A 26,363-nucleotide genomic window follows, 5' to 3' on the forward strand; every position below is an offset into this window, starting at 1 on the left:
TTTCCAGAGTGGCTGCACCAGCTTGCATTCCCACCAACAGTGTAGGAGGGTTCCCCTTTCTCCGCATCCTCGCCAGCATCTGTCATTTCCTGACTTGTTGATTTTAGCCATTCTGACTGGTGTGAGGTGATATCGCATTGTGGTTTTGATTTGTATTTCCCTGATGCCTAGTGATATGGAGCACTTTTTCATGTGTCTGTTGGCCATCTGGATGTCTTCTTTGCAGAAATGTCTGTTCATGTCCTCTGCCCATTTCTTGATTGGATTATTTGTTCTTTGGGTGTTGAGTTTGCTAAGTTCTTTATAGATTCTGGACACTAGTCCTTTATCTGATATGTCGTTTGCAAATATCTTCTCCCATTCTGTCAGTTGTCTTTTGATTTTGTTAACTGTTTCCTATGCTGTGCAAAAGCTTTTGATCTTGATGAAATGCCAATAGTTCATTTTTGCCCTTGCTTCCCTTGCCTTTTTTTTTAAAAGATTTTATTTATTTATTTGACAGACAGTGATCACAAGTAGGCAGAGAGGTAGGCAGAGAGGCAGGCAGAGAGAGAGGAGGAAGCAGGCTCCCTGCTGAGCAGAGAGCCTGATGCAGGGTTCGATCCCAGGACCCTGGGACCATGACCTGAGCCGAAGGCAGAGGCTTAACCCTCTGAGCCACCCAGGCACCCCTTCTCTCTCTCTTTTTACATATTCTTTTATTCTCTTTTTGTTTGTTTAATTGGCCTATCTTTAAATCCACTAATTCTCTTTTAACCTTATTGAGTCTATTGATAAGCCTATTGAAGGCATTATTATCTCTTTTACTGTATTTTTTAATTTCTAACATTTTTATAGTTTCTTACTTTGTTTTAAAATTCCCCATCAGTTTATGCATTGTGGACTTATCTTTTCAACTATTAACTCTTAATATATTAATAATAGTTATTTTAAAATTCTTTGATAGTTCTAACACATGGTTTATCTGTGATTCTCGTTCTGTTAGTTTGTGAATCTGTCAGTTTTCCTTCTTTGTACGTCTTGTGCTTTTTGATTGAAAGCTGGACATTATATAGAGGGTGGTAATAACTGACATTCATAGTATTTATTCTGGAAATGGGCTTGCCTCTTATGGTGGGCCTTTAATGTTGTAGGTTAAGTCATTCTACCCAGCATCTGAGATACTGTGTTTTCTTGTTTTAGTTACTCTCAGTGCACCACATGCCTTAAATTCTTTTATGTGTACCTTGTCTTTATCTGGGGGCTGGTCTGTCAGAATGTTTTACCCTATTCTACCCTGATTTTTAGGCTTTCCTTTAAGCCTACATTTTAACGAAGTCCTCTACACTGTGGTGCCTTCTACAGTAGTAGACTTCTGTTATTTGTATTGAGCACTTGCAAGCCTGGTTTTCGGTGGACATGGAGTTGTTTCCTGTTTTTCTGGTTCAGACTTGGTTTTAGGCAGGTATTGCCCTGGATTTTGGAAGTGGGATTTTCCACTGATCCTGCCCATTTCCAAGTAGTTGGGGAATCTCTAATTATTAGAACTCGGGAATTTTTCTTGCCCTCCATTAGAATAGAGTTTTTTTCCTGTTCCTTTCTCCAGCTTCAAACTAGTCTCTCTGCTACCCTGGAAGGGGCAGGGTTTGCTGTTCTTTTCTAAGATGTATAAGACCTTTGTTCCATAGAGGTTATGGGGAAGAAGGTGCAGGCAGGGCTTTGTGTCTTTTCTGCAACAGTTATGTTTTATTGGACTAGTTGACTAGAAAGGAGGAATTTATCCATTTGTTTTGGTTTTTTTTCTGTCTAAAACACATGTAATTAACAATTTCCAACATGCACTTCATAAAAAGCTTTTATACTTATCTAAAGACATTCCAGCATTACATTTCCTAAAACTTGAAAAGTATGTATTTGGAATTTAGTTTACCGTATAGAGTAAACCTCTTACATGCAGAAGAATTCTATTTAGGTTTAGTTTTCTGTTTTTAGTTTAAGTTCATCTATTTTCTTCACCTGTACTCATGCACTTAAAAATGTATGTGATTCTTTCAAAAAAGAATAAGGAGAAAATGTCGGTTTTTAGTTTAAAAGATCATGAGGAAGTAAAGTAAGCAAGCATTTTTTCACCTTCATGTTTTGATTAGGGTAACCATAAAAAGTTATAGTGAGAAAAACTGTTTAGCAGTAGGTCATAGGGTTATAGAATCTGAGATTCAGGATGCATTTACTCATCAGCTATCTAATGTTAAATTATATTTTAGAGATGCCTGGGTGGCTGAATTCATTGAGCGTCGCTCTCTTTTTTTTTTTAAGATTTTTATTTATTTATTTGACAGATAGAGATCACAAGTAGGCAGAGAGGCAGGCAGAGAGAGGAAGGGAAGCCGACCTTCGGCTGAGCAGAGAGCCCAAGGCAGGGTTTGATCCCAAGACCCTGGGATCATGACCTGAGCCGAAGGCAGAGGCTTTAACCCACTGAGCCACCCAGGCTCCCCAAGCGTCTGACTCTAGATTTCAGCTCAGGTTGTGATCTCAGGGTCGTGAGATTGATCCCCTGGTCGGGCTCCCTGATAAGCATGGAGACTGCTTAAGATTCTTTCTCCCTGTCCCTGTGCCTCTCCCCTCTACTCGTGCTTGCTCTCTCTTAAATATATGTATATATATTTCACATTGGAAGCTTAACGAAAGCCAAACAAAGTATTTTAAGTCAGTGTTTGTCATTTCCTAGTCATGGTATATAGCCAAGTCAAGAATTCAACTTTACAATTTACAGTTTTGCTGTCATTAATAATCTCCTAATCTTTTCTTTTTATCTGATTTTACTTAAGCAAATCACTTCATTTACCTATGCTCATATTTCCTAACTTACCCAGGAACATTTGATTAATGAAATCTTATGGAATTCACTAGTGTAATAATTTCCTTTATATCTAAGCTCTCTTATTATGTACAGTACTTAAAGTTATATAATTATTTTCATTCTAGATTTTATTATTATATATAACCATTTTATATGATTTAAGGAATGAAGAAATTTAAGAACTTTAATGTACAAAATTAAATTAAGTATTTGTTATATTTATGATATGTTAAGGACCTAGGAGAGTACAAAAAGTTAAAACCAAAAGTAAGAATTATAAATGTATTAAGTGGCGTAAGTGTAAAGGAGCTTATTAATATAGTACTCACAACATAAGCAGTGTCCTAAATGAAAGTAAAGTTACTGTGTTTTTCTAGAATTCTAAAGCATATAACATTTGAAAATAATCAATACTTTGTAGTGAAACATGTTTGTAAGGAGATTGATTTAGAAAGTGAGACAAAAATCTTACCTTTTTCTGCTGATTTAGTTAGTCGCCTTAGCTTTTGTATGTCCTGAGGTCATTTACAGTTGGCAAGATTCGATGGATTTTCACACATTTTTTTCCTATCATGAAACAATTATATCTTTATTCATGAAATTTCTTAGAATCTGTAAATCTCTGTAAATGAGATTTTCTTAATGTAAGTAAAAACCAATACATTATTTTGTTTTTTAAAACCATAAAAATAAAACTCTTGTGTTTTAAGTCATGCTATCTTAATCCAGGCATTGATGCTTTAACATTTCATCTAAAGCATTATTATTTTCTTTGAATATTTTGTTTTTGTAGTTGTAAAATTTGTGAGAGTGGTTGATAAATTACCCAACTTGCAACAGTAGTTTTCTTCATATCCCTCTTTAAAGAATTTGCACTTAGCTATCAAGAAAAATAGCCAATGTCAAAATAACATCATAAGCATCATTAATGTGACTGAAGGGAATTAAAAAAAATTGAGTAGGAGGAGAAAAATGAGAAGCTTGAGAGAATGCATTTCAGCCTGGAGTTGGCCCAAGAACTTTCCTAAATACTATGAAGCTGCTAGAGTGTTAAGATTATAAATCTCACTCAAGACTGTACAGGGCAAATTACCCATGTCCTGAAACCTCAGATTTTTTTGTGCATAAGGTATCTTTTAATGAATTAATGTTTCTTGAATAAATGAAAGTAAGCTTTCAAATGAAACTGAAAAATTATTAATCTTTTCCCTAAATCAAGTAAAATATGCCAATTTTTCTTACAAAATAATTTGCCAAAAAACTTCATTTTCTGGTAGTTATTACATGTACTGTTTAAAAAAATTATATTCAAAATGAAGAGAATAACTCATTTATTTTGATAGGACATAAGGCCAAGGAATTCTCTAGTGTTAACTTTTTTTTTTTTTTTTACATGTTAACAGATAAATTTTTCAGCTATGTCTTGAGAAAAGGAAGTTCTACATTATGTACTTTTCTCAGATGAGAAATGAAATATCAGTTTTTTGTTTTTTGGTGTTTTTTTTTGGTGATTGGTGTTTTTTGCCTGGTGATAGAGGAGGATATTAAGCTGATCTATATTTATATCATGTTTTTTGAGAATTTAAATTGTGTAAAGATGAGGATCACACACTTTATATGATGTTTACTTTCCTTTAAAATACATTGTGTGGAATCTATAAATATTAATGACAACAACTAAAACTTGTCCATTTTTTTCACTGTAAAAAAGTGATGGTGCAACTTTTCCACTTAGAATAGGCTGTTGTTTGATAGCTAAATCTGGAAGATTTAACAATTTTAAATATCTATGCCCCCAATGTGGGAGCAGCCAACTATATAAACCAATTAATAACAAAATCAAAGAAACACATCAACAATAATACAATAAATCTGGCAGTTTAATTTGATGATGGTTTTCTGTACTCAAAACCTTTGATTTCTTGCTGGGTAAAATGTTACATTGTTCTCCATTAGAATATTAAAATGATGGTTACAGAATGATATGTAAGAGCATCATTTAATATTCTATTGAGTTTTATACTATTGTAGGGATTCTTTTTTATCCCTTACCCTTAAGTCATTAATACACATGTATGCACACACATGTGATTAGTTATTAAATTAATTGAGGTTTCTATTTGATATGTATCGCAGAACAGTACTTTTGAAACAGTAATTTTGAAGCCTGTAAGTCTTATAGAAACCCATAAATTATGGAAAAAAGTCATAACCTGGGGAAGAAATATACCTGAATTTAATTAGATAATAATATATTACAATAGATAACTATGATGTGAATCTTTATACATCTAAGAATTTTCTAAATTTAATTTCATTCTTATTAATTATTCTTAAATAAAAGTATTTACGCTTCACTGAGAATTTAGGTACAGAAACAAATAATAACATCTAGATTTATCCCCTGTTCATAGGTTTGCTCTTAACATTCTTACTCATCTTTCCTTAGAGGAGGGGATTATGTTACCTGGGAAGTTATGGGACATGATCTTGGAGATTAGAAGGAATGTATTAATTAGTAGATATAAAAAAGGAGTTCTGTCTGTATTCACTAAAATCAGAGATAAGTTGTTATGATTATTTTATGACTTCAGGTAGCCTTCCCTTTGCAGCTTTATTACAATTTACTAGTAGTAAGTACTCTCATTAAAACAGGTATTTTCAAAGTGAGTTTCCTGGATCAGCAGTAGCAAACCACCTGAGAATTTTTTAGAAGTGCAGATTCTCACAGTACACCCAGACCTGCTGAATCAGAAGTTATGGGGATGGGGTTCTAGGAATCTGTGTTTAAACAGCATTACCAGTGATTAATGATGTACTACATGTTGGCTAATTAAACATGATAAAAAAATAAAGAAGGTGCTGACTTAGTTCGGGAATAACAGAGTAAGGGAGAATACTGAGAATTCTCTATATCTTCAGCATGTCTTCAAAGCCCTACCCAGTTCCCTTTTTCTTGCTTAAATTTTTCCTCTGGAATATTCTCTTGAGGTATTTGTGGAAGTGCCACACCAGTTTCCTCTCTAAGTTCTTTCTCTAAAGCTTTGACCCAGGTAAGAGGAGACAAAGTCAGATAGAAGTGCTAATGGTGACTCTTTGAGTGCTTAAATGATTCAGATTCCATGATTCCAAGTTGGGAAAGAAGGAATCCTAGATTATTCCCTCACCCCTATTTAATCGCCAACAATGCAGTACTTTAGTTTCAAATATTAGTAGTATTTTGAAAATTATCCTATGATTAATTACCTTTTTGTCATTTAAGTTTTCCTCGCATATAGCAAAGTGTTACACAGCTTTGTGGTGGAACTTTTATTATTTTGAAGCATTGTTTAGTTTTTTGCTGTACATGTCTTCTGTGTAGAACAGTGTGTGTTCCTCTAACATTGTATTATTATATTGATTTTGTTTTTTAATCAGAGCTATATTTTCTGAGAGTAAATATAGATTTGTTTTATTCAAAGTAGCTATTATAAGAGCTGCCATTATTGACATCTCACTGTGTGTGCCCGGTAGTTTTCTCTGCACTCTATGTGCCTTAGTGCATTTAACTCTCACCAGTAGGCACCATGGTTATTTCCATTTTATAGGCAAAGGAAGTCTAATGCCCCAAGCTCACCTAGGTAGCATAAGAGAGAACTAGCATTTCAGTCTATGCAGTCTTATTTCAAAGCATTTATTTTCTAAGAGAGATAGTTAGATGTTAATGGATTATTTATTTGCTTGAGCAGAATTAGTCTTTACTAATTTTTTTTTACATATACTATTTTTTTACATATATTACTTGAAGTATTTTCAAGACTGTCAAATAGTGCTTATGTGAGGCCATATAACTCAAAATTTAACAGTGAACAAATATAAATGATAATGTAGGAATTAGTAAAAAATAGTAATAGAAATAAAAAATGCCTACCTGAGCAACAGCAATTTAATTTTATTACACTGAATTCTATTTATCTTCTTATTTATCCAGCTTTTCAGGGAATTTTTAGGCAACTCTAGAGAACAAAGTTGAATTCTTTGTAACTGACACAATGATCCATTTAGTAGGTGTTCAAAACAGTTTTCTTTCATAGATAGAAGGATAGTCATGGAAGAGAATAGAACCAAGAGCAGAGTCTGTGGCCTGTGCAGGTTAAAGAATCCCAGTTGCCTTTCACAGAATATTCTACTTTTTTTTTTTCTTTTAAGATTTGCTTATTTATTTTAGAGAGCATGGCAGGGAGGGGCAAATGGAGAAGGAGAGAGGGAATATCATGCAGACTCCCCACTGAGCACAGGGAGGGCTTGATTTCATGACTTTGAGATCATGACCAGAGCCCAGTTTGAGAGTCCTGGGCTTAACCCACTGAGCCACCCAGGCACCTCTGCTCATTCTACTTTGGCTGCAGTCTTTAGAGTAGCCTTATGATTGATGTGAAACTCTACAGGGTGTCCCCTCTACTGAAGCTGTTAATATTCCATGAGTTAGAATTGTACTTTTATGATTTTTCAAGATTTTAATTTGGAAGTTAACTTTATTTGACTTTTGTATTGAATTATATTTACTAGTGTTTATGTCTTAATTTCAACAGCATCACTGCAAAACTTGAAAGAGCTTTAGAAAAAGTTGCTCCTCTTCTTCGTGAAATTTTTGTAGACTTTGCCCCATTCCTATCTCGTACACTTCTTGGCAGTCATGGACAAGAGCTATTGATAGAAGGTATGATTTCTCTCTCTATTCTAATTATTTTAGTTTCCTATAATGTATCTATTACTCATGATATAATCTGTACTTCTGGCGGAATATTTATTGCCAAAAGAATATAAAGACATTGCTTCCACAAATTCTAATAAGATATTCATACATGCTTTCTTCTTAATTATTTTTAAAAATAACATGTTCTCATAACAGAATGGAGAATTTTGAAAAAGTATTGGACTAGGAGACTCTGGCTCTTATAATCCTAGTCTACCAGGGTTGCAGTGTATCCTTCATGAGAATGGTATGTTTACTAAGCAATATGCTCTAAAATTTCCTTCAAATCTAAGAGCCCTGCTTCTATAAGTCATTTCTTATTCTTATAATATTTGTAATATGAAAATTCTTAACTGAAAAAATGTAAAGAAATATTTACCTGGAATTAATGAAGTTACTGTCTTTTTTACTCAACAGCTGCTTCAATGGAATGAGAAAGGAAAACAGATAAATTAATTATTATGTATCAAAATTAGGAGAGCAGCTTTTAAAAATACGGTTCTCTGAAGTCTTCTTTCTTTAAAAAGTTCATTTTATAAATATTCAAGAACTTCAGAAAGGGGTAATCCATATCTAGATGATCCTGTGCGTAAATAATGGCTATAGGTACTATTCCTTGAATTTAGCAGCCTTATGTATGTTTTTTTGCTTTTCACTTTCTATTTACTGTCATTTTCTATGATTATTCTATCATTGTCTCAATTGCTTTTACACAATCTCTTTCAGTTAGGTGAGACAGTAATGTTAATAGTCAGACTGGGTTTAAATCCTTGTTCTACTACTTCCTGGGCTCTCTGAACTTTTTGAATAATTTAGCCATTTTGTAACTTAACATTCTTTCTATAAAATATAATCAGTGATAGCACCTCTTTCCCAGGGTTCTTGTGAAGATTAAATTATATAATGCATATAAAGTTCTTAGAACAGGGACACACAAGTGAGCTATTCTTTTTTTTTTTTTTTTTTAAACACTGAATTCTTGTTCTAGGCCAAGCATTGTCTTAGGTACTTTAGAATATATTAGTATATAAAAGACCAATCTAAAAAAGGAAACAAATGAAAAAACAGAAACAGACTCATAAATAGAACAAGCTGGTGGTGGACAGAGAAGAGGAGGATGGGGGCTGGATAAAATGGGTGAAGGGGAGTGGCAGATAAGCTTCTGGTTATGGAATGAGTAAGTCACAGGGATGAAAGATTACAGCATAGGGGAATACAGTGAGTAGTATTATAATAGCATTGTACAGTAACAGTTGGAAGCTACATTTGTGGGGAGCATAGTAGAACATATAAAATTATTGAATCACTGTGTTGTACACCTGAAGCTAATGTAACACTGTGTGTCAGCTCTACTTTATAAAACAAACAAACAAACAAACAAAAAACAACCTTATTTAAAAAAAAAAAAAATCCCTGCCTTGTGAAGCTTATATTTCAGCAAGGACAAGACATTTAGGTAAGTACTGAACATAATAAATAAATTATAGAACATGATGGAAGATGGTCAATGCTATGTTAAAGGATAAGTCCAACAGAGGGGTTTGGGATTCTAAAAATGACAGGGTCGGGTTGCAGTTTATTTAATAAATCACTCTCTTTTAAACTGCAGCCCATCTCTGCCATTTTTAAAAGCCTAAACCGCTATGTTGAACTTATCCTTTAACATAGCATTTACCATCTTCTAACATGCTCTATAATTTTAAGTAGACCAATGGTAAAAATTACATTTAAGCAAAGACTGAAAGGAGGTGAGTCATATAGCTTACTAGAAAAGTGTTCTAGACTGAGAGAATATTTAGTAAAATGACCTCATAATGTGTTACTTTACCATAAGAAAAAAAATTAATAAACATTATTGAAAAAATAAATCTTAAATTTTTTTTCATTCAGTGTAAATCTTTTATTTTTCCTATATATATTTTCCTAAAATGATTTGACAAATTTATATAAGGAAATATAAATAGTGGTCCAAGACATGCTAAAAAAACCAGAGAACAAATTTAGAAATGTTAATAATGGGTCCTTATAGTGCTATTAAAACTGGGACACAAATCAGCAGTAAGTTTTCTGGCAGCCAAAGCTAAGGAAGGAATTATTTTAAGTTATAAGAACCACATTCCTGGTTCCTCAGTGACAGTTTGTGACAATTTGAAGCTCTAAGGAATTACTATCAGATAACACTTAACTGCTCTTTGTTGGTTAGGCAAAACCCCACATAGGTAGCCCCTTTCCAGAATTTGCTATGACCAGGCATCTGTAGACTTTCTTATTTCTTCCCAAAACCGCAGTAAGAAGGTAGGAGAAAAAGCTGGGTAGGTAATTGAGAGCAGTTTTTCTTGGGCTTCCCTAAGTTTACGTAAAATATTTTGAGTTGAGTTGAAAGACTTAAGAACATATCTCTTGGATTTTTAAAAAAGTGACTATGCTAAAAATGAAACATTGGAACATGTTAAGAGTTGAAAGTTCATTTTGTGTTCATCTGGCAGAATACAATTTTATGTTGTAACTTTTCTGCATCCAAAGAGTTTAATATATCCCATTTTTAAAACTATGTGGATATAATGTTGGTATCCCTTTTTTGTGTTCAATTTATTGTGCTTAATAAAATGATGATAGTAAATGGCAGAATTTTAGATTTTGAGTTGTATTTTTTAAATTAATTAATTTATTTTCAGCCTAACAGTATTCATTATTTTTTCACCACACCCAGTGCTCCATGCAATCCATGCCCTCTAAAATACCCACCACCTGGTACCCCAACCTCCCACCCCCCGCCCCTTCAAACCCCTCAGATTGTTTTTCAGAGTCCACATTTTTTAAATAGAAGGTTGACACAGTATGTCCTCAAATTTCTGCTGATCAATACAATCTAAAAGTCTAGAAACATCTGCTGTATAACAGAACAGCGTTCTGTATCCCTCACAATTTAGTTATAACTTTCCTTTTCAGACTCAACTAGTCTCTGTCCTCTTGTATGGAAGACATTAATTAAACATGAAAAAAAGTTACTCAATATTACATTTCCTTGTTTTTGTACAACTCTTCTGGATTGGATCTTTTTTTCTTTTTTCTCTCCCCCAAATTATTCCCATCCTTTGAATTCTGTTTCAGATTCCTTAAGTCTAATTAATGTCTTCTCTTCTGTGATCCTGTGCCATTTTATTTATACAATTTTGATAAAATTATTCATCACTTATAAATAAGAAATATCTTATTGTTTATATTGTATAGTCTAGCTTAATTTGGTACATAATAGTCAGTATTTTTTCCTTTTATACTTGACTAGAAAATTATTTTTGTTACTGATATTGGTAGAGGTAAGTTTTAAAATGAGGTGGTCAGACAAGTAAAATGTTGGGTTCTTTGGTAAAAATTCCCAGTTTTGATCAGTCATCCACAACTGTGAACTGACTGCTTTGCTCATCCAACGTCTATTCTTGCTCTCTAACCCAGCCTCCGGAAATACATGTCCTTTCATGTTCTCATTCTTGAACATGTATTCTTGGTCATTCTTTCTTTTTCCTCCTCCTCCATTTTCCTCCTTTTTCTCATTTGAAACACTGTTGTTCTCTGAGAAGAAAAACTGTCAAACTATTATAAAAGACTCAGGGGATGTATATGATAAAAATATTTTTTGTTAGCCATTGAGTATTTAAAAATAATGCTTATGATGAATATATCCCACTGCTTTTGACTTCATCATGTATATCTAAATGTTAAGAACAAAGCTGGATTTGGATAACTGAAGATATTTTATGTCTTAAGAAAAGAGAAGGCAATTATTCTTAGTTTCAAGTAACCATAAAGTATATTTGAATTGCATCTTTATTTGTTTTATATTCATTTGTTCTTAATTTATACTTGTATTCATGTAGTTTTTTTTATAAAGTAATCATTGATATTTTGTATTGTCTACGTCCTTTAAAATACAAGCTAAAAAGGTATCCTTTCATTTTCTTAATTTGTCACTTTTATTAGTCAATCTGTGTTTATTATTATTGTATGATTCTAGAGTATTTAATTTAATATAGTTCTTAACATTTTAAGGTCATTCATTGACAGTACCTATTTTTATATGCCTTTTGATGTATACTTGTTTTCTCATGGCAATAATTAAGGATTTTTGGAGACAGTGGTTATTTGGAGATTGGTGAACTTTCTCTGAGAAAATCCTAGCTTTCAAAGGTGCAAACTAAAGCATAAAAATTAAAGTCACTATGTATGCAAGTATCAAAATCCACCAGCCCATGACAAAACAACCCTTGGTCCAACAGTTATATTTGCTTGGTTTGCTGCAGCAATGGAGGTTGTGCTGAAGGGGTCCAGTTGGAGATTGGAGGCTGTCAGGAAGCAGATTAGATCTTGCTAATTTTTATTCAAGAGTCCTAAGGAATACAGTGAACCCAGAGTTATCATTAATAATAAAGAATCAGTAGTCACTTAAGTTAATTAGAAGAGAAAATGTTTAGGGGTGTGTGTGTCTTAATCTCATGTCCTTTACTCTGTCTTATTCCACCACAGCAGATTGGCCCTGAGAAATCACTGTTTATATTCTGTGAGCATTATTTATGTTTGATTAAGAACTCAAAAGAGTATTAAAGGTAGCTTAATTATGATGAGGTAGCTTAAAGTCTTACAGCTACCAAAGACAGGAAATGAAAAAACAGGTAGATGTAAAGCAGCCTTAAAATGGGAGAGGAGAGTCAGTATCCTACTCCCTTTGACTCTCAAGGCAACTTTATAAAGCTTTCTATCTTGGCTTCTCTCTGTGTATTAACTCAATTTTTTACTTCTTTCTCAGACTAACCTCACATTTTTAGTCATCAGAACATGACCCAGTATAGTACCCCACCCTAACTCCAAATGTGCTTTTAATGTAAATGTCTTTCATCAGTTGACTATAGTCACTGTTTATGAAGAGAGGATCTGAGGGGCTCAGCCTTGGCTTTGGTATCTACCTCAGTTACAATCAGCTAATATTGGGGTAGATGGGAAGGGTGAAGTTGGATGTAATATATAGTCTGAATCTTTTAGAAGCTATACATTTAAGTTAAACATCTTAGAAAGGGATGGTGGCAGTGCAGGAAATATTATACTAAAGTGTCTATTATACTTTTGGTGATACTAATAAATGTTTTATTGAAGTTATATAGTACTCAAGAATATTTAAGTTTCCAAGACCAGCATTTCTTTATTTTTATTTTTTAAAGATTTATTTATTTATTTATTTGTCAGCAAGAACAAGAGAGCCCAAGCAGGGGGAATGGTGGAGGGAGAAGGGGAAGCAAGCTCCCCACTGAGCAAGGAGCCCGATTCAGGGCTCTTCAGAACCCTGGGATCATGACCTGAGCTGAAAGCCGATGTTTAACCAACTGAGCCACCCAGGTGTCCCTAGCATTTTTTATATAATAGCATGGAATTTCCACTCAACCAAAAGAACATCATTGAAATGTTATTATAAAAAGAATGACCCTAATCAAGAAGTCCAGTTCACCTTTGGATCATTCATAGTAACAGTATAGCTACATAATTAGAAAAACTTGAATATGTTTATTTTAATTAAAAAATTATAGATTGAAATGTATTTTCAGAAGTTATTAAAATAACAATAATACCAAAAAAAGTACGTGGAAGATTCAGTATAGACGGTAACGAGGGGCATACTTTTGAAATAACCCCGAATTCCTCCATGAAAATCAGAATGGTAGATGTTGAAACAAGAACTACAGCAACAACAAATGAAGGTTACAATTAAACTAGGTGACAAGGTATCCCATCAATCCTCCAAATATGACTGTGTTGAGATATAAGAGCTACAAGATAACTCATGGGTTAGTAGAAGGGAGGGGGAAAGCAAGATGGCTCTGAGGAAAATAGTCTATAAGTACTTACTGGTAAACCCAGAGGGCCAATTTGAAAACAGCAGCTAAAATAGAGAGGGTTTTTGCACACTATAATAGCAGATGATTCCAAGGGTTCCATGGTAAGGCTGGATGGGGCTAAGCCATCCAGGCCCCATAAGTAATTAACCAAGTAGAGTTCTCCCAAGACAAAGGTCCACATTGGGAAGAAACTAATATGAAAAGAATCCAAACTGAGCAACAGAAGTGCAAGAGAGTCAAAGAGAAAGTCCACATAAAACTGGGTTGTGAACACAGGCAGAGCTGATAGTTCTCAGAAAATAGGTTGTCGTATTTTTGAAAACTATATGAAAACAGAAGAGGGATCTCTAGAACCTGAAGAAAGAAGGAAAAGGGCTATCCTGTAAGTTTGGGTAAATTAATTTAACATAAAACAATAAGTAACAAAAAGGATCATAATCCCACATTTTACAGTAAGAAAAATAAGAATAAGTAGAATATACCCCCTCAAACCGTGAAGGCAGGCCAGAAAAAAAGGCAAAATTATGTAAATGAGCTGAAAAGACATTAGAAAAGATACAGGATATGAAAGAAAAATTTATATCAGAATTTAGAGAATATCACAAATGTGGTGATAGAACTTAGGAGATAATTGAAAGTAAGAAGAAAAATAATTTTAGAAATGAAAACTAAGTTAGAAGAAATAAAGAAGTATGTAAACTCAACAGATAAGGCTATAAAAGACATAGAAGGTAAAAAAGAAAAATGATAAATTTTTTTAAATGACTAAAGAGACTAGAAAATCTAGGACAGATTTAGAATATTGAACATATGTATGAGTTTCCAAAAAAGAAAACCAAAGAAAAGAACTCTAAAATAATAGGATCAGTCATTCAAGGAAACTCTTGGAATTTGGCAGGGCGCGGGGGTTGGGGGGGGTGGAATTGGAGTGGGAGAAGAACCATGGAGACTATGGACTCCAGGAAACAAATGGAGAGTTTTAGAAGGAAGAGGGTTGGGTGGTTTGAATGAGCCTGATGATGGGTATTAAGGAAGGCATGTATTGCATGGAGCACTGGGTGTTACAAGCAGACAATGAATCATGGAACACTACATCAAAAAGTAACGATGTACTGTATGATGATTAACACAACACAATAAAAAAATAAAAATAAAAGATTTTTAAAAATATATATATAAAAAGCACACTGAATGAAAAAATTACTCAGGCAACCAACATTGAGACATATCTAATACAATTAATAAACTTCAAAGGAAAAGAAAACCCATAGCATCTAGATTAAAATGCAAATTAACTTATAGGAGAAAGAGAATCAAATTGTCATCATACTTTTTTGACAGATGTATTTTCTGCCAGAAGAAAATGGAGTAGGATATTTAAGATAGTCAAGGAATGAAAATGATGGCAAAACTGGCTTTTGTGTATAGAGACTGCAGATAAACTATTAAAATGCAAGAATTCGGGGAATATTATTCCTATGAGGCCTCCTGAGGAATCTACTGTAGAATAAGTGTCAGACAACTGAAGCAACTACAGAGTGTAAACACAGGGACTCATGATAACCCTCAAATATACATGTATTTTGGAGAACTAACCCTTTAGTTATGTGAGAGAGAATGTGGTGTATAATGGCTATGTGCTCTGAAAACTGAAAAAGGTAGAACAGTAATTATATTTGTAGCGCCATTATTGATATTTTTATAAAACTGTTGCATGTTTTATAAAACAATTAGTAATTATTGATATTCTAATTATTTTATTTTGACAATCAGGATTCTCATTAAATAAAGGAAATCCAGATATAAAATACAGTTTAAGCAAAATCATTCTGTTTTGAATTTGAATGAGACATTATAAGAGCTAAATTATTATGTGCACACACACAACACACATACACACGCTCACACTCACATATGTACTGCAGTCCTATGTACTGTTTCGCCTAGGAGCAATGACCAAGTTAGTAGCAGTTAAGTATATCTAGAGTCCAGATTGCAGACTTGAATTATTATTTGCTGTTGAAAGAAGCCAGTTTCTTGGAGAAATGGGTGATTTCAAAGCTGTAAGTGCTCTTGATTTGCCTGCAAGATTTGGTGATACCAAAACCAAAGAAGATACCAAACACTATCAAAAAGACTGAGGAGCTGACTTGAAGACAATCTTCTTGGCCAAAGATGGGGCATTTTGAGCATCAGCAAATTAATAACTGCAATGTATCAAAATGCATGGGTATGTTTAAATATGTAAGTCATAAGAATGATTTTTAAAATGACTTAGTTGAATTTAGAATATAAGGAACCAGCTCATTATTTTAAAAACTGATCAGTGGGGTGCCTAGGTAGCTCAGTGGGTTAAGCCGCTGCCTTTGGCTCAGGTCATGATCTCAGGGTCCTGGGATCGAGTCCTGCATCGGGCTCTCTGCTCAGCAGGGAGCCTGCTTTCTCCTCTCTCTCTCTCTGACTACCTTTCTGCCTACATGTGATCTCTCTCTGTCAAATGAATAAATAAAAAATCTTTAAAAAACAAAAATTAACACTGGTGGAAATTTTGCACTACAAATGTCTTGGTTTCTTCAAAATAATTTATATAGCAAAAGAAGAGATGAGGGGATCTGTAGCTTAAAACAGCTCTAAAAGATATCTCAAAAAATCAGTAAAATTGAGTTGTTTATACATATAATTCTGTCATTTTGGTGATGAGCTTTTAAAAAAAACAAAGTGAAGGATGCCTGGGTGGCTCAGTCAGTTAAGTGTCTACCTTTGGCTCAGGTCATGATCCCAGGGTCCTGAGTCAGGTCAGCTCCTTAGTCCCAGGATCTCTCTCTGTCAGAATAAATAAATAAATTATTTAAAAAAAAAAACACCTTAAGTGATTATCATAAAAACTAGATAATAGTTTGTTGAAAGTAAGGAGAATAGTGCAAGACACAAGGAGAGGAGACTTTTTGGGAAATTTGGCAAAAGTCTGTTTCTTCAACTTATGTAATGGTTTTAAGGGTGTTTGTTCTTAAATAATTCATTAGCTGTTTTATGCATTTAACTTATCTGTGTTATATTTTACAGAAGTATTTTAATGTTCTCTAAGAAGAAAGTTATAAAAAGCTTTTAATGACATTAAAAACAAGTAATGGTGAACTATATCATGTTCATAATAGGAAGATGATCTCACAAAGAAGTAATTTCTGTCCATGATTATCCATCACTTGAATAAGAACTTGTTTTCAGAAATCTCAGATTATTTTCATGGAATTTGATGAGTTTTTCTCTTAATTTTCTATAGTTGAATGGCTGAAAATAACCAAAATAACTTTGAAGATGAGAAAGCTATTGTAATTTTAAAAGTGTATAATGGCCCAGGGCTAAACAGATCATTGTGTCTGAATAAATATCCAGAACCAGATCCCAACTCAGAGGGACAGGGCTTTGACAGAGCTGTCATTACAAAAGGAGATGGATGAACAATGCAGTAAATACAGCTAAATCAATTGGAAAACTTTTTGGTAATTAAAATAATTGAATCCCTTCTTCACTGTATACACAAAAAGTCATACTAAGATGGTTGAAAAAGCAAAACTTCAAATTCTGTAGAAGAAAATACAGGAAAATATCTGTATTTCTAAAGTCAAAATATTTTTTAATTAGACCTCCCCCCAAAAAAGTATAAAATTTAGTGGTTGATAAATTTGACCATCTAAGAATTACTTTGGTTTATCAAAAGGACACATTAAAAAGTGAAAAGATGGAGAGTGACATCAACAAGATGCCAAACCAGAAAGCTTCAGACCTTGGTTCCACCATAGAAACACTGAATAAACAATAATATACAGACCAAAAGAGCTTTATTAAAACTGTAAGAACCAGTTAAAAAACTGCTGCTACCAAGAAAATACTCCAAAAGTTAGAAATCCCATGGTGTTTTGTCTTTGTGCCACCTCCTCCCCAGTGCAACATGAGATGCCATGGTCAGGAGGAAATCACTGAATTCCCATTTTTTCCCTTAGCATGCAAGAAAAGAGTACAGATTCCTTGCAACATTCTAGATTGTCTGGTGGCTGTGCAAAAGACTAATTTCTGTCTTGCCTGTCTCAAAACAGTGATGGAAATGGTGGTGCGATTTCGCTAATAGTTTAAAGGCTACTAAAAGAAGTAATAGGTAACATGGCACGTTATTGATGCAGGAGCTATGCAGTTCTGTGGGCAGTTGAGGGGATGAGATTATGGGGAAAGTTTTGAGGGGATCTTTAAGCCAGCCAGTCAGTGAAGTTCTTCTCTTACACAAAGACAGTTCATAAAGATTGGAAGAGGTTACTTTTTTCCAAATGCCCAGATCTCCACAGAAGTTTGCAATTTATGCAAAGAACAGGGATACATGACCCTTTGAAATAAATTTCCAAAAACTGATCCTAAGGAAATGCATCCTTTGATTTTATATGACAAAGGTTTTTTTTTTAGCTTGCTTAAATATGTTTAATGAACTAAATGAAAACACAGACTGACAAGAAAATCATGAAAATATTTTATTAACAAAAGAAGAACATCAGCAAAGAGATATTTTAAAAGAACTAAATAAAATTGGACTTTTAAAAATGCAACAGCTTAATTGAAAAATTCACTGCCGGGGTTCAAGAGCAGACTTGATAAGACAGATGAGAGTCAGTGAACTTAAAGACAGGTCATTTGAAATGACTAAGTTAGAGGAGCAAAAGGAAAAAGGAATGAGAAAAGTGAGCAGAAACTATGGGACTTATGGTATATTATCAGACAGATTAATATGGGCATCTATGGCAGTACCAGAAAGAGAAGACAAAAAGGGACAGAGAATGAATTTGAAGAGATAATGGCTGAAAACTTAATACAATTTCATGAAGCCAAACAAACATATGCCAGGATACATTATAATTCAACCAAGAAAAGTTGAAGACAAAGAGAAAATCTCGAAAGCAATGAGAGAAAAACTACTTGTCACATACAAAGAAGTTCTCTAAGAATGTCAACAGCTTTTTCAGCAATAAACTCGTACACCAAAAGGCAGTGGGATAATATATTTTTTAAAATACCATTAACCAAAATACTATATCCAGCACCAATGTCTTCAAAACTAGAGAAGAGAAAATTCCCCAAATAAACAAAAACTGAGAGAGTTCATTATCACTAGACCTAATCTAGAAGAAATGGCAGAGATAGCCCTTCCACTTGAAACAAAATGACAATAACTTGAAGACACAAGAAAATATAAAGTTCTCCAATAAAGGTAAATACCTGGATAAATAGCAAAAACTGTATTATAATTTTGGTTGATAACTCCACTTTCACTTCTTTTATAGGATTTGAAAGGCGAACCATACAAATATCTAAATCTTTGCTAATGGGCACGCAATATATAAAGATATAATTTGTGACAGCAAGATAAATCATGGAGGGAGTCACAGTGATGTAAAGGAATTTTTGTAGGTATTGTAGCAATTTAAGTTCAGTGTAAAACATTGTTATACCTTTAAGATATTTTATGTAATCCCCATGATTACAAAGAAAATATCTATAGAATTCATGTAGAAGAAATTAAAAAGGGGATGAAAGTACGTCTTTAAAGAAATGAAATCTTGCCATTTGCGACAACATGGATGGAACTAGAGCGTATCATGCTTAGCGAAATAAGTCAAGCAGAGAAAGACAACTGTCATATGATCTCCCTGATATGAGGAAGTGGTGATGCAACATGGGGGCTTAAGTGGGTAGGAGAAGAATCAGTGAAACAAGATGGGATTGGGAGGGAGACAAACCATAAGTGACTCTTAATCTCACAAAACAAACTGAGGGTTGCTGGGGGGAGGGGGTTTGGGAGAAGGGGGTGGGATTATGGACATTGGGGAGGGTATGTGCTTTGGTGAGTGCTGTGAAGTCTGTAAACCTGGTGATTCACAGACCTGTACCCCTGGGGATAAAAATATATGTTTATAAAAAATAAAAAATTTAAAAAAAATTAAATGCAAAGAAAGTCAGTAACAGAACAAATAAAGGACAAGAATGCTTTCAAACATGCAGAGCGCAGTTCAAAAAATGGCAATAGTAAGTTCTTCCCTATTAGTAATTACTTAAAATGTTAAGTGTATTAAATGCTCTAATCAAAGGATGTAGATTGGCTGAATGAATTACAAAGGAAAACAGAATTCAGTTAAATTCTGTCTACAAGAGATTCACTTTAAATGTAAGTACATTCATAGATAGAAAATGAAAGAGTGGAAAAATGATATTCCATGGAAATAGTAACCAAAACAGAGCAGAGGTAGATGCACTCTATTATAAGACAAAATAGACTTTACCTGAAAAACTTTTAAAAGAGGCAAAGAAGGATAATACATAAGAATAAGAGGGTTGATTTACTAAGAACATATAATAATTAGTTTTTTATATATCAGACATCAGAATTCCTAAATATATCAAATGGAAATTGACAGAATTGAAGGGAGAAATAAGGAGAGTCTGTAATAGGAGGACATTTCAGTACCTCATTTTCAATAATGGGTAGAACAGCCAGATGGAAGTTCAGTAGGGAAACCAGATGACTTGAACAATACTTACAGACCAGTTACACCTAACAGACATGTGCAAAATCCTACCCACTGCAACAGAATACATATTTTTCTCAAGGGCACATGCAGCATGTTTTAGGATAGACTGTTGCTTAAGCCACAAAATAAGTCTTAATGTATTTAAAGTGAAGTCATACAAAGTATCTTTTCTCTTCACAGTGGAATAAAACTAGAAATCAGTAACAGCAAGAAAATTGGCAAATCCACAAAATGTTGGAAATTATACAGCACACCCTAAATAACCATGACAACAAAGAAGAAATTAGAAAAGATCTTGAGGCAAATGAAAAGTGAAACAAAATACCAAAACTAAGATTTGTGCAAAGCAGACCTCATAGGGAAATTTGTAGTTATAAAAGTTTACATTAGAAAGAGAAAGATGTCGGGGCGCCTGGGTGGCTCAGTGGGTTAAGCCGCTGCCTTCGGCTCAGGTCATGATCTCAGGGTCCTGGGATCGAGTCCCGCATCGGGCTCTCTGCTCAGCGGGGAGCCTGCTTCCCTCTCTCTCTCTCTGCCTGCTTCTCCATCTACTTGTGATTTCTCTCTGTCAAATAAATAAATAAAATCTTTAAAAAAAAAAAAAAAAAAAAAAGAAAGAGAAAGATGTCAAAGCAATACCTAACTTTCTACCTTAATGAACTAGGAAAAGATGAACAAACTAAACCTCAAGCTGACAGGAAAAAGAAAATAATAAAGATTAGAGCAGAGATAAAATTGAATATGGAAAAATAATAAAGAAGATGAGCAAGATTTGGTTCTTTGTAAAGATCAACAAAATTGACAAACCTTTAGTTAGACTAACAAAATCAAAAGAGAGAAGGTTTAACTAAAATTAGAGATGAAAAAGGGGATAGTGCATCCTGTGTTATTAACATAAGAAGGATTATATGGGAATACTATGAACAGCTGTATGCCAACAAATTGGATAACCTAGATGAAGTGGGTAACACATACAGAATCATGGAGAAATAGAAAATCAGAGCAGACCCAAAATGAATAAAGAGATTAAATCAGTAATCAAAAATCTCCCACCAAAAAAAAGCCTAGGACCAGATGGCTTCACTGGTACATTATTCCAGATGTTTAAGAATACAACCAGTTCTCTTCAGAGTTTTCTTAAAAAAAAAATTGATGTGACTACTTTCAAACCTCATATCACTTAAGATGGTTACTATCAAAAACCCAGAAAATAACATGTTGGCAATGATGTGAAGAAATTGGAAACCTTGCACACTGTTGGTGGGAATGTAAAATCTTGTAGGCAGTACAGAAAATAGCATGGTGGTTCCTCAAAAAATTGAAAATAGAATTATCAAATGAATCAGCAATTCTGCTTCTGGGTATATTATCTAAAAAAAAATTGAAAGCAGATCTCAAAGGTATATTTGTACACTCATGTTCATAGTGGCATTCAAAATACCCAAAGGGTGGTAGCACCCCAAGTGACCACATGTGGAAGAATGGATACACAAAATGTAATATATACACACAGTTGAATATTATTCAGTCTTCAAAAAAGAGGAAGAATCTGACTTGCTATCATATGGATATACCCTCAAGGACATTATGCTGGGTGAAGTAAGCACGTTCCAAAAAGACTGTGTGATTCCCTTTATATGAAATATCTAGAATAGTGAAATTTAGGAAAATAGAAAGTAGAATGGTAGCTGCCAACGGATAAGGGAGAAATGGGAGGTTGTTTAATGGTGATAGAGTTTCAGTATTACAAGATGAAAAAGTTCTAGAGATTGTTTGCACAACATTGTGAATATACCTACCACTTAAAAGTGGCTAAGATGGAAATTTTTATTTTACATGAATTTTGCCATAATTTTAAGGAAAGACTGGGAAGATGTACTTCTAACATCAATAATTATAACATTTTACAAAAAAGCTACAAATCGATAAGAAAATTATAATTCCGTAGACCAGTAGATAATTTGCAGTTGAGGAAAATGCAGATGGTCAATAAGAACTGTAAAAATAAAGTTTAACCTCATTTTTAATCAGGTAGATGTTACAAAGTGGGTATTTGTATCCAGTTGGTTAAAAATTTATATTTAGAACCCATCCCACTGGTACAAAATATATTTTTAAAATCCATGTATTAGGGGTATAGAATCTTCTACAAGTATAAATTAATGCAAACAATTTGAAATATAATTTCATGCTATCATTAATTTGAATTTGTAAGTCACATTGACTCTGGAATCTCACATGTGTATATATATCCTCAAGTAATTTTTGCATATGTACACAAGCAGATGTAGATATAAAATGTGTTGAGCAATGATGTTTTAGCCAAGGACAAACTGGAAACAAACTAACTGTTCACTAACACAAGAGGGGACAAATGAATGATATTGTTGTACAATGCAGTACTATGCAATAGTGAAATGCAATTTTATGAAAATAGTATTGACCAAAAGAGCTTAACACATACATAAAGATAGTACTACATCTTATTTAGAAATTCATTAGTATATGGTAGAATTTTTAGAATTTGATTCAAGATGGTTAATTTACAACATTTTTTTTTACCCTAGACAAATGGGATCAAGTAGGGTTACACAAGTGCTTCAAGTCTATAATTTTTATTTCTTAACCTGGGTGTTGATTATCATTACATTAGCAGGGGTCAACAAACTATGGCCTGACAGCCAAATATACCAGCCCTCTGTTTTTGTAAATAAAATCTTATTGGAACCCAGGTATGCCATTCTTTTATGCATATCTAAACTATTTTTGTGTTGCAGTGGCAGAGTTGATTGATTCAAAGACTAATAGCCCAAAAGCCTAAAACATTTTCTGACTTGTAGGAAAAAATCGCTTACCCTTAATCTATACCAATATGCCTTTCACTGTTCCTATCAACAACAAAAAGAATAAAGAAATGATGTATTATGATTGTTTGTTGATTTGTGTACACTTTTTATGAAGTTCTAAAGGCTGTCTGTGGTCCAAGGTGAGCAAAATGTAGTGAATAAAGTTGATTGGTTCCCAATTATTTAGTTTTAGACATGCAGTTGGAAATTAGTCAGGTCACATACATTATTTCTTAAGATTCAATTCATAATATCACCAATATGCCCTATAATTTACTATGTCTCTGTTATAACCAAGTCCTTATCTAAGTTTTTAGTTAGCTAAGATAATGAATTAAACATGACCTTATTTCTCCACCTTTTTGAGTAAATGGTCACAATACTACATAAGAACTTGACCCCTAGATAAAAGTATTTAGTTGTTACTTGTTCAATTCTAACTAGAATCTTCAGGGGTAATATTTTTATTGTAAAACTCTTAAGCAGTTGTATTCTAAAGTCTTCAAAAACATGTGTCTATAGTTTTTATTCTTTTAATAGCAGTATCAATAGAAATAATACTTCTTTGGTATTCTTGAAATCAGCTGACAATTTTTTTCTAAGTTAAAAAGTAATAGTTTAACTTTCTTAATATTATGTCTTTTGCTGATAATTGTTGAAATACTACTTTTAGTTCAAATTCTGTTATTTAAATTTAAAAATATTTAGGATCAATGCAGCAAATATATTTCATTCCTGAAAAACAACAATAACAACAACAACAACAACAACACTGCTATTGCAGTGTTATCTCCAAAAGTTCAAATAGATAAATATGTAAACTGGATTCTAAAAGTCAAATGTTTATTAAAGATTATAGATGTTAATACATTTTTGACACAGCCTGAATTTTCAGTTTTAGTCTTGGTGATTCGTGCCAGTATCTTATCATCTATTTATTTATTTATTTATTTATTATTCTTTTTAATGGGAAAAACAGCTCTGTTTACTTTTTTTCACCCATCAAGATGTCTTTTTTTTTAATATAATTTTTTTATTTTTTATAAACATATATTTTTATCCCCAGGGGTACAGGTCTGTGAATCACCAGGTTTACAGACTTCACAGCACTCACCAAAGCACATACCCTCCCCAATGTCCATAATCCCACCCCCTTCTCTCAAACCCCCTCCCCCCAGCAACCCTCAGTTTGTTTTGTGAGATTAAGAGTCACTTATGGTTTGTCTCCCTCCCAATCCCATCTTGTTTCACTGATTCTTCTCCTACCCACTTAAGCCCCCATGTTGCATCACCACTTCCTCATATCAGGGAGATCATATGATAGTTGTCTTTCTCCGCCTGACTTATTTCGCTAAGCATGATACGCTCTAGTTCCATCCATGTTGTCGCAAATGGCAAGATTTCATTTCTTTTGATGGCTGCATAGTATTCCATTGTGTATATATACCACATCTTCTTGATCCATTCATCTGTTGATGGACATCTAGGTTCTTTCCATAGTTTGGCTATTGAGGACATTGCTGCTATAAACATTCGAGTACACGTGCCCCTTTGGATCACTACGTTTGTATCTTTAGGGTAAATACCCAATAGTGCAATTGCTGGGTCATAGGGCAGTTCTATATTCAACATTTTGAGGAACCTCCATGCTGTTTTCCAGAGAGGTTGCACCAGCTTGCATTCCCACCAACAGTGTAGGAGGGTTCCCCTTTCTCCGCATCCTCGCCAGCATCTGTCATTTCCTGACTTGTTGATTTTAGCCATTCTGACTGGTGTGATTATCATCTATTTAAAATATTGTATATATGATTAATTTCCCTACTGTTTCTAGGAGATGACATGGTACCGTAGTCATCTAATTTTTCTCACAATTTCTATTAAAATTAATGTTTTAAAAGTAGCAATTGTTGTGATAACTGTGGCAATGTCTAGAGACTATTTGAGATATTTTTAAGAACATGTGGTTAGTTTGAATTTTTATGTAAATATGACTGAGTTCTTAAAGCACAAGGTGATGATGTAAGCTGGAGGAAATGGAAAGCAAACTTAGGTGGGTCCTACCTTAGACACAGATGACTCTAACAACAATAACAACAACAAGGAAACCACTTTGGGAGAAGTTATATATTAAAGGGTTAGCCATATTTGCAGCTCATTCTTAAGGGATTAAAAAAAATGTAGTATTGATCTTGTGAATGGTAAGATAGATAATTATGTTATCTCTATGCTTCACAGGGATCTGATTAATAAAAAAGAAATTCAGTAGTCTAACATGTGAAAGGAAAAATCTCCCAATTTTTTTATTTGGATGAATAATTATAATTTTCCAACATGAGATTGTGAGATAACAATCTAACAGCATTTCTCTTATGCAGGAAGTTACCTTATCCATGAGCTCAGTATTCATAAGTTTTATCTCTTACATAATGGAATTATAAACAACTTTTACAGATTTTCATTTCTAATATTTTATTTCTAATGAATTTTCTGTATAATGCAAATTTTCCTTTTAAAGAATTCAGCATTTCTCTTTGTTTTCTGGTTGTATTTTAAATCCAGAAGTACTCTAGAACAAGAATTTGCAAACTTGTTCTTTAAGGCTCTAGATTGTGGACATTATCTCTCACTCTAGCCAAATGGCATCATCAAAAGAAAAATTAAATTTTTTCCTTAATAAATGGCTATAGGAAACTGCTTTTTATTTTATTCATTACATGGTGTCCTGGATACAAATTGTTTTTTGAAATTTTTGTTTAAAAAGATAAGTTTCTTTTAGCTGAAAACCAAGATCGACTGGTATAATTTTTGACCAGCCACAACTCAGTGCTGTGTTGCGTAAGCTTGAACTACAGTTGGGTGCCTGGGTGGCTCAGTCAGTTCAGTGTCTTATTCTTGTATTCATCTCAGGTGATGATCTCTGTGTTGTGAGATCCAGCCTCACATGGGGCCCTTCACTCTGTATGGAGCCTGCTTAAGATTCTCTCTCTCCATCTACCTGTCCTTTCTATGTGCATGCACTCTCTCTCTGAAAAATATTTTTTAAAAAATTGAACTATACTGACTGTAGAATGCATTTCTCTTCCTATTTTTGATTATTACTTTTGATAAATTTGGTTAACTGACACCTAGGTATCACTATCCATTCTGTGCTAATTCTATGTAAGCGTGTATCGTTTAGTTCCTAGAGTTGTTATTGATGTTATTTTAAGAAATGGTCACTAGCATTTTAGGAAAATTTTACAAACATACACCAGTGATGTTTTGTATAACATCCCATATTTTTGCAAATGATCCATTTTTGTATTGGGGGAATATACTTCATATATTGTGCTAAATATTTAAAAAATAGGAATTTTTAATCAACGATTTTGATTCAAGCAAAAAATTTTATGTGTAATTCAGAAATTTTATCTTTCTGAATTATGCTTTGGAGGTATTGGTTAGTAAAGAGAAGATGATCACTTGTTTTTACAAATATAAAGTCACATT

General features: G+C 33.5%; 1 protein-coding gene across 11 annotated transcripts in view; it reads left to right on the plus strand.

Moving 5' to 3' along the window:
* The window catches only part of NBEA (neurobeachin), a 678,500-nt gene that overhangs the window by 275,343 nt on the left and 376,794 nt on the right, over positions 1 to 26,363 (plus strand). For all 11 annotated transcript variants that reach the window (XM_013044893.2, XM_013044895.2, XM_045069766.1 and 8 more), the window contains one exon: positions 7,414 to 7,541. In XM_013044893.2, the coding sequence (XP_012900347.2) occupies positions 7,414 to 7,541 (128 nt within the window). The remainder of the gene's footprint in view (positions 1 to 7,413; positions 7,542 to 26,363) is intronic.

This window comes from Mustela putorius, unplaced genomic scaffold (genome assembly GCF_011764305.1).
Source record: "Mustela putorius furo isolate JIRA1106 unplaced genomic scaffold, ASM1176430v1.1 tig00003942_pilon_pilon_pilon, whole genome shotgun sequence".
NCBI lineage: Eukaryota > Metazoa > Chordata > Mammalia > Carnivora > Mustelidae > Mustela > Mustela putorius.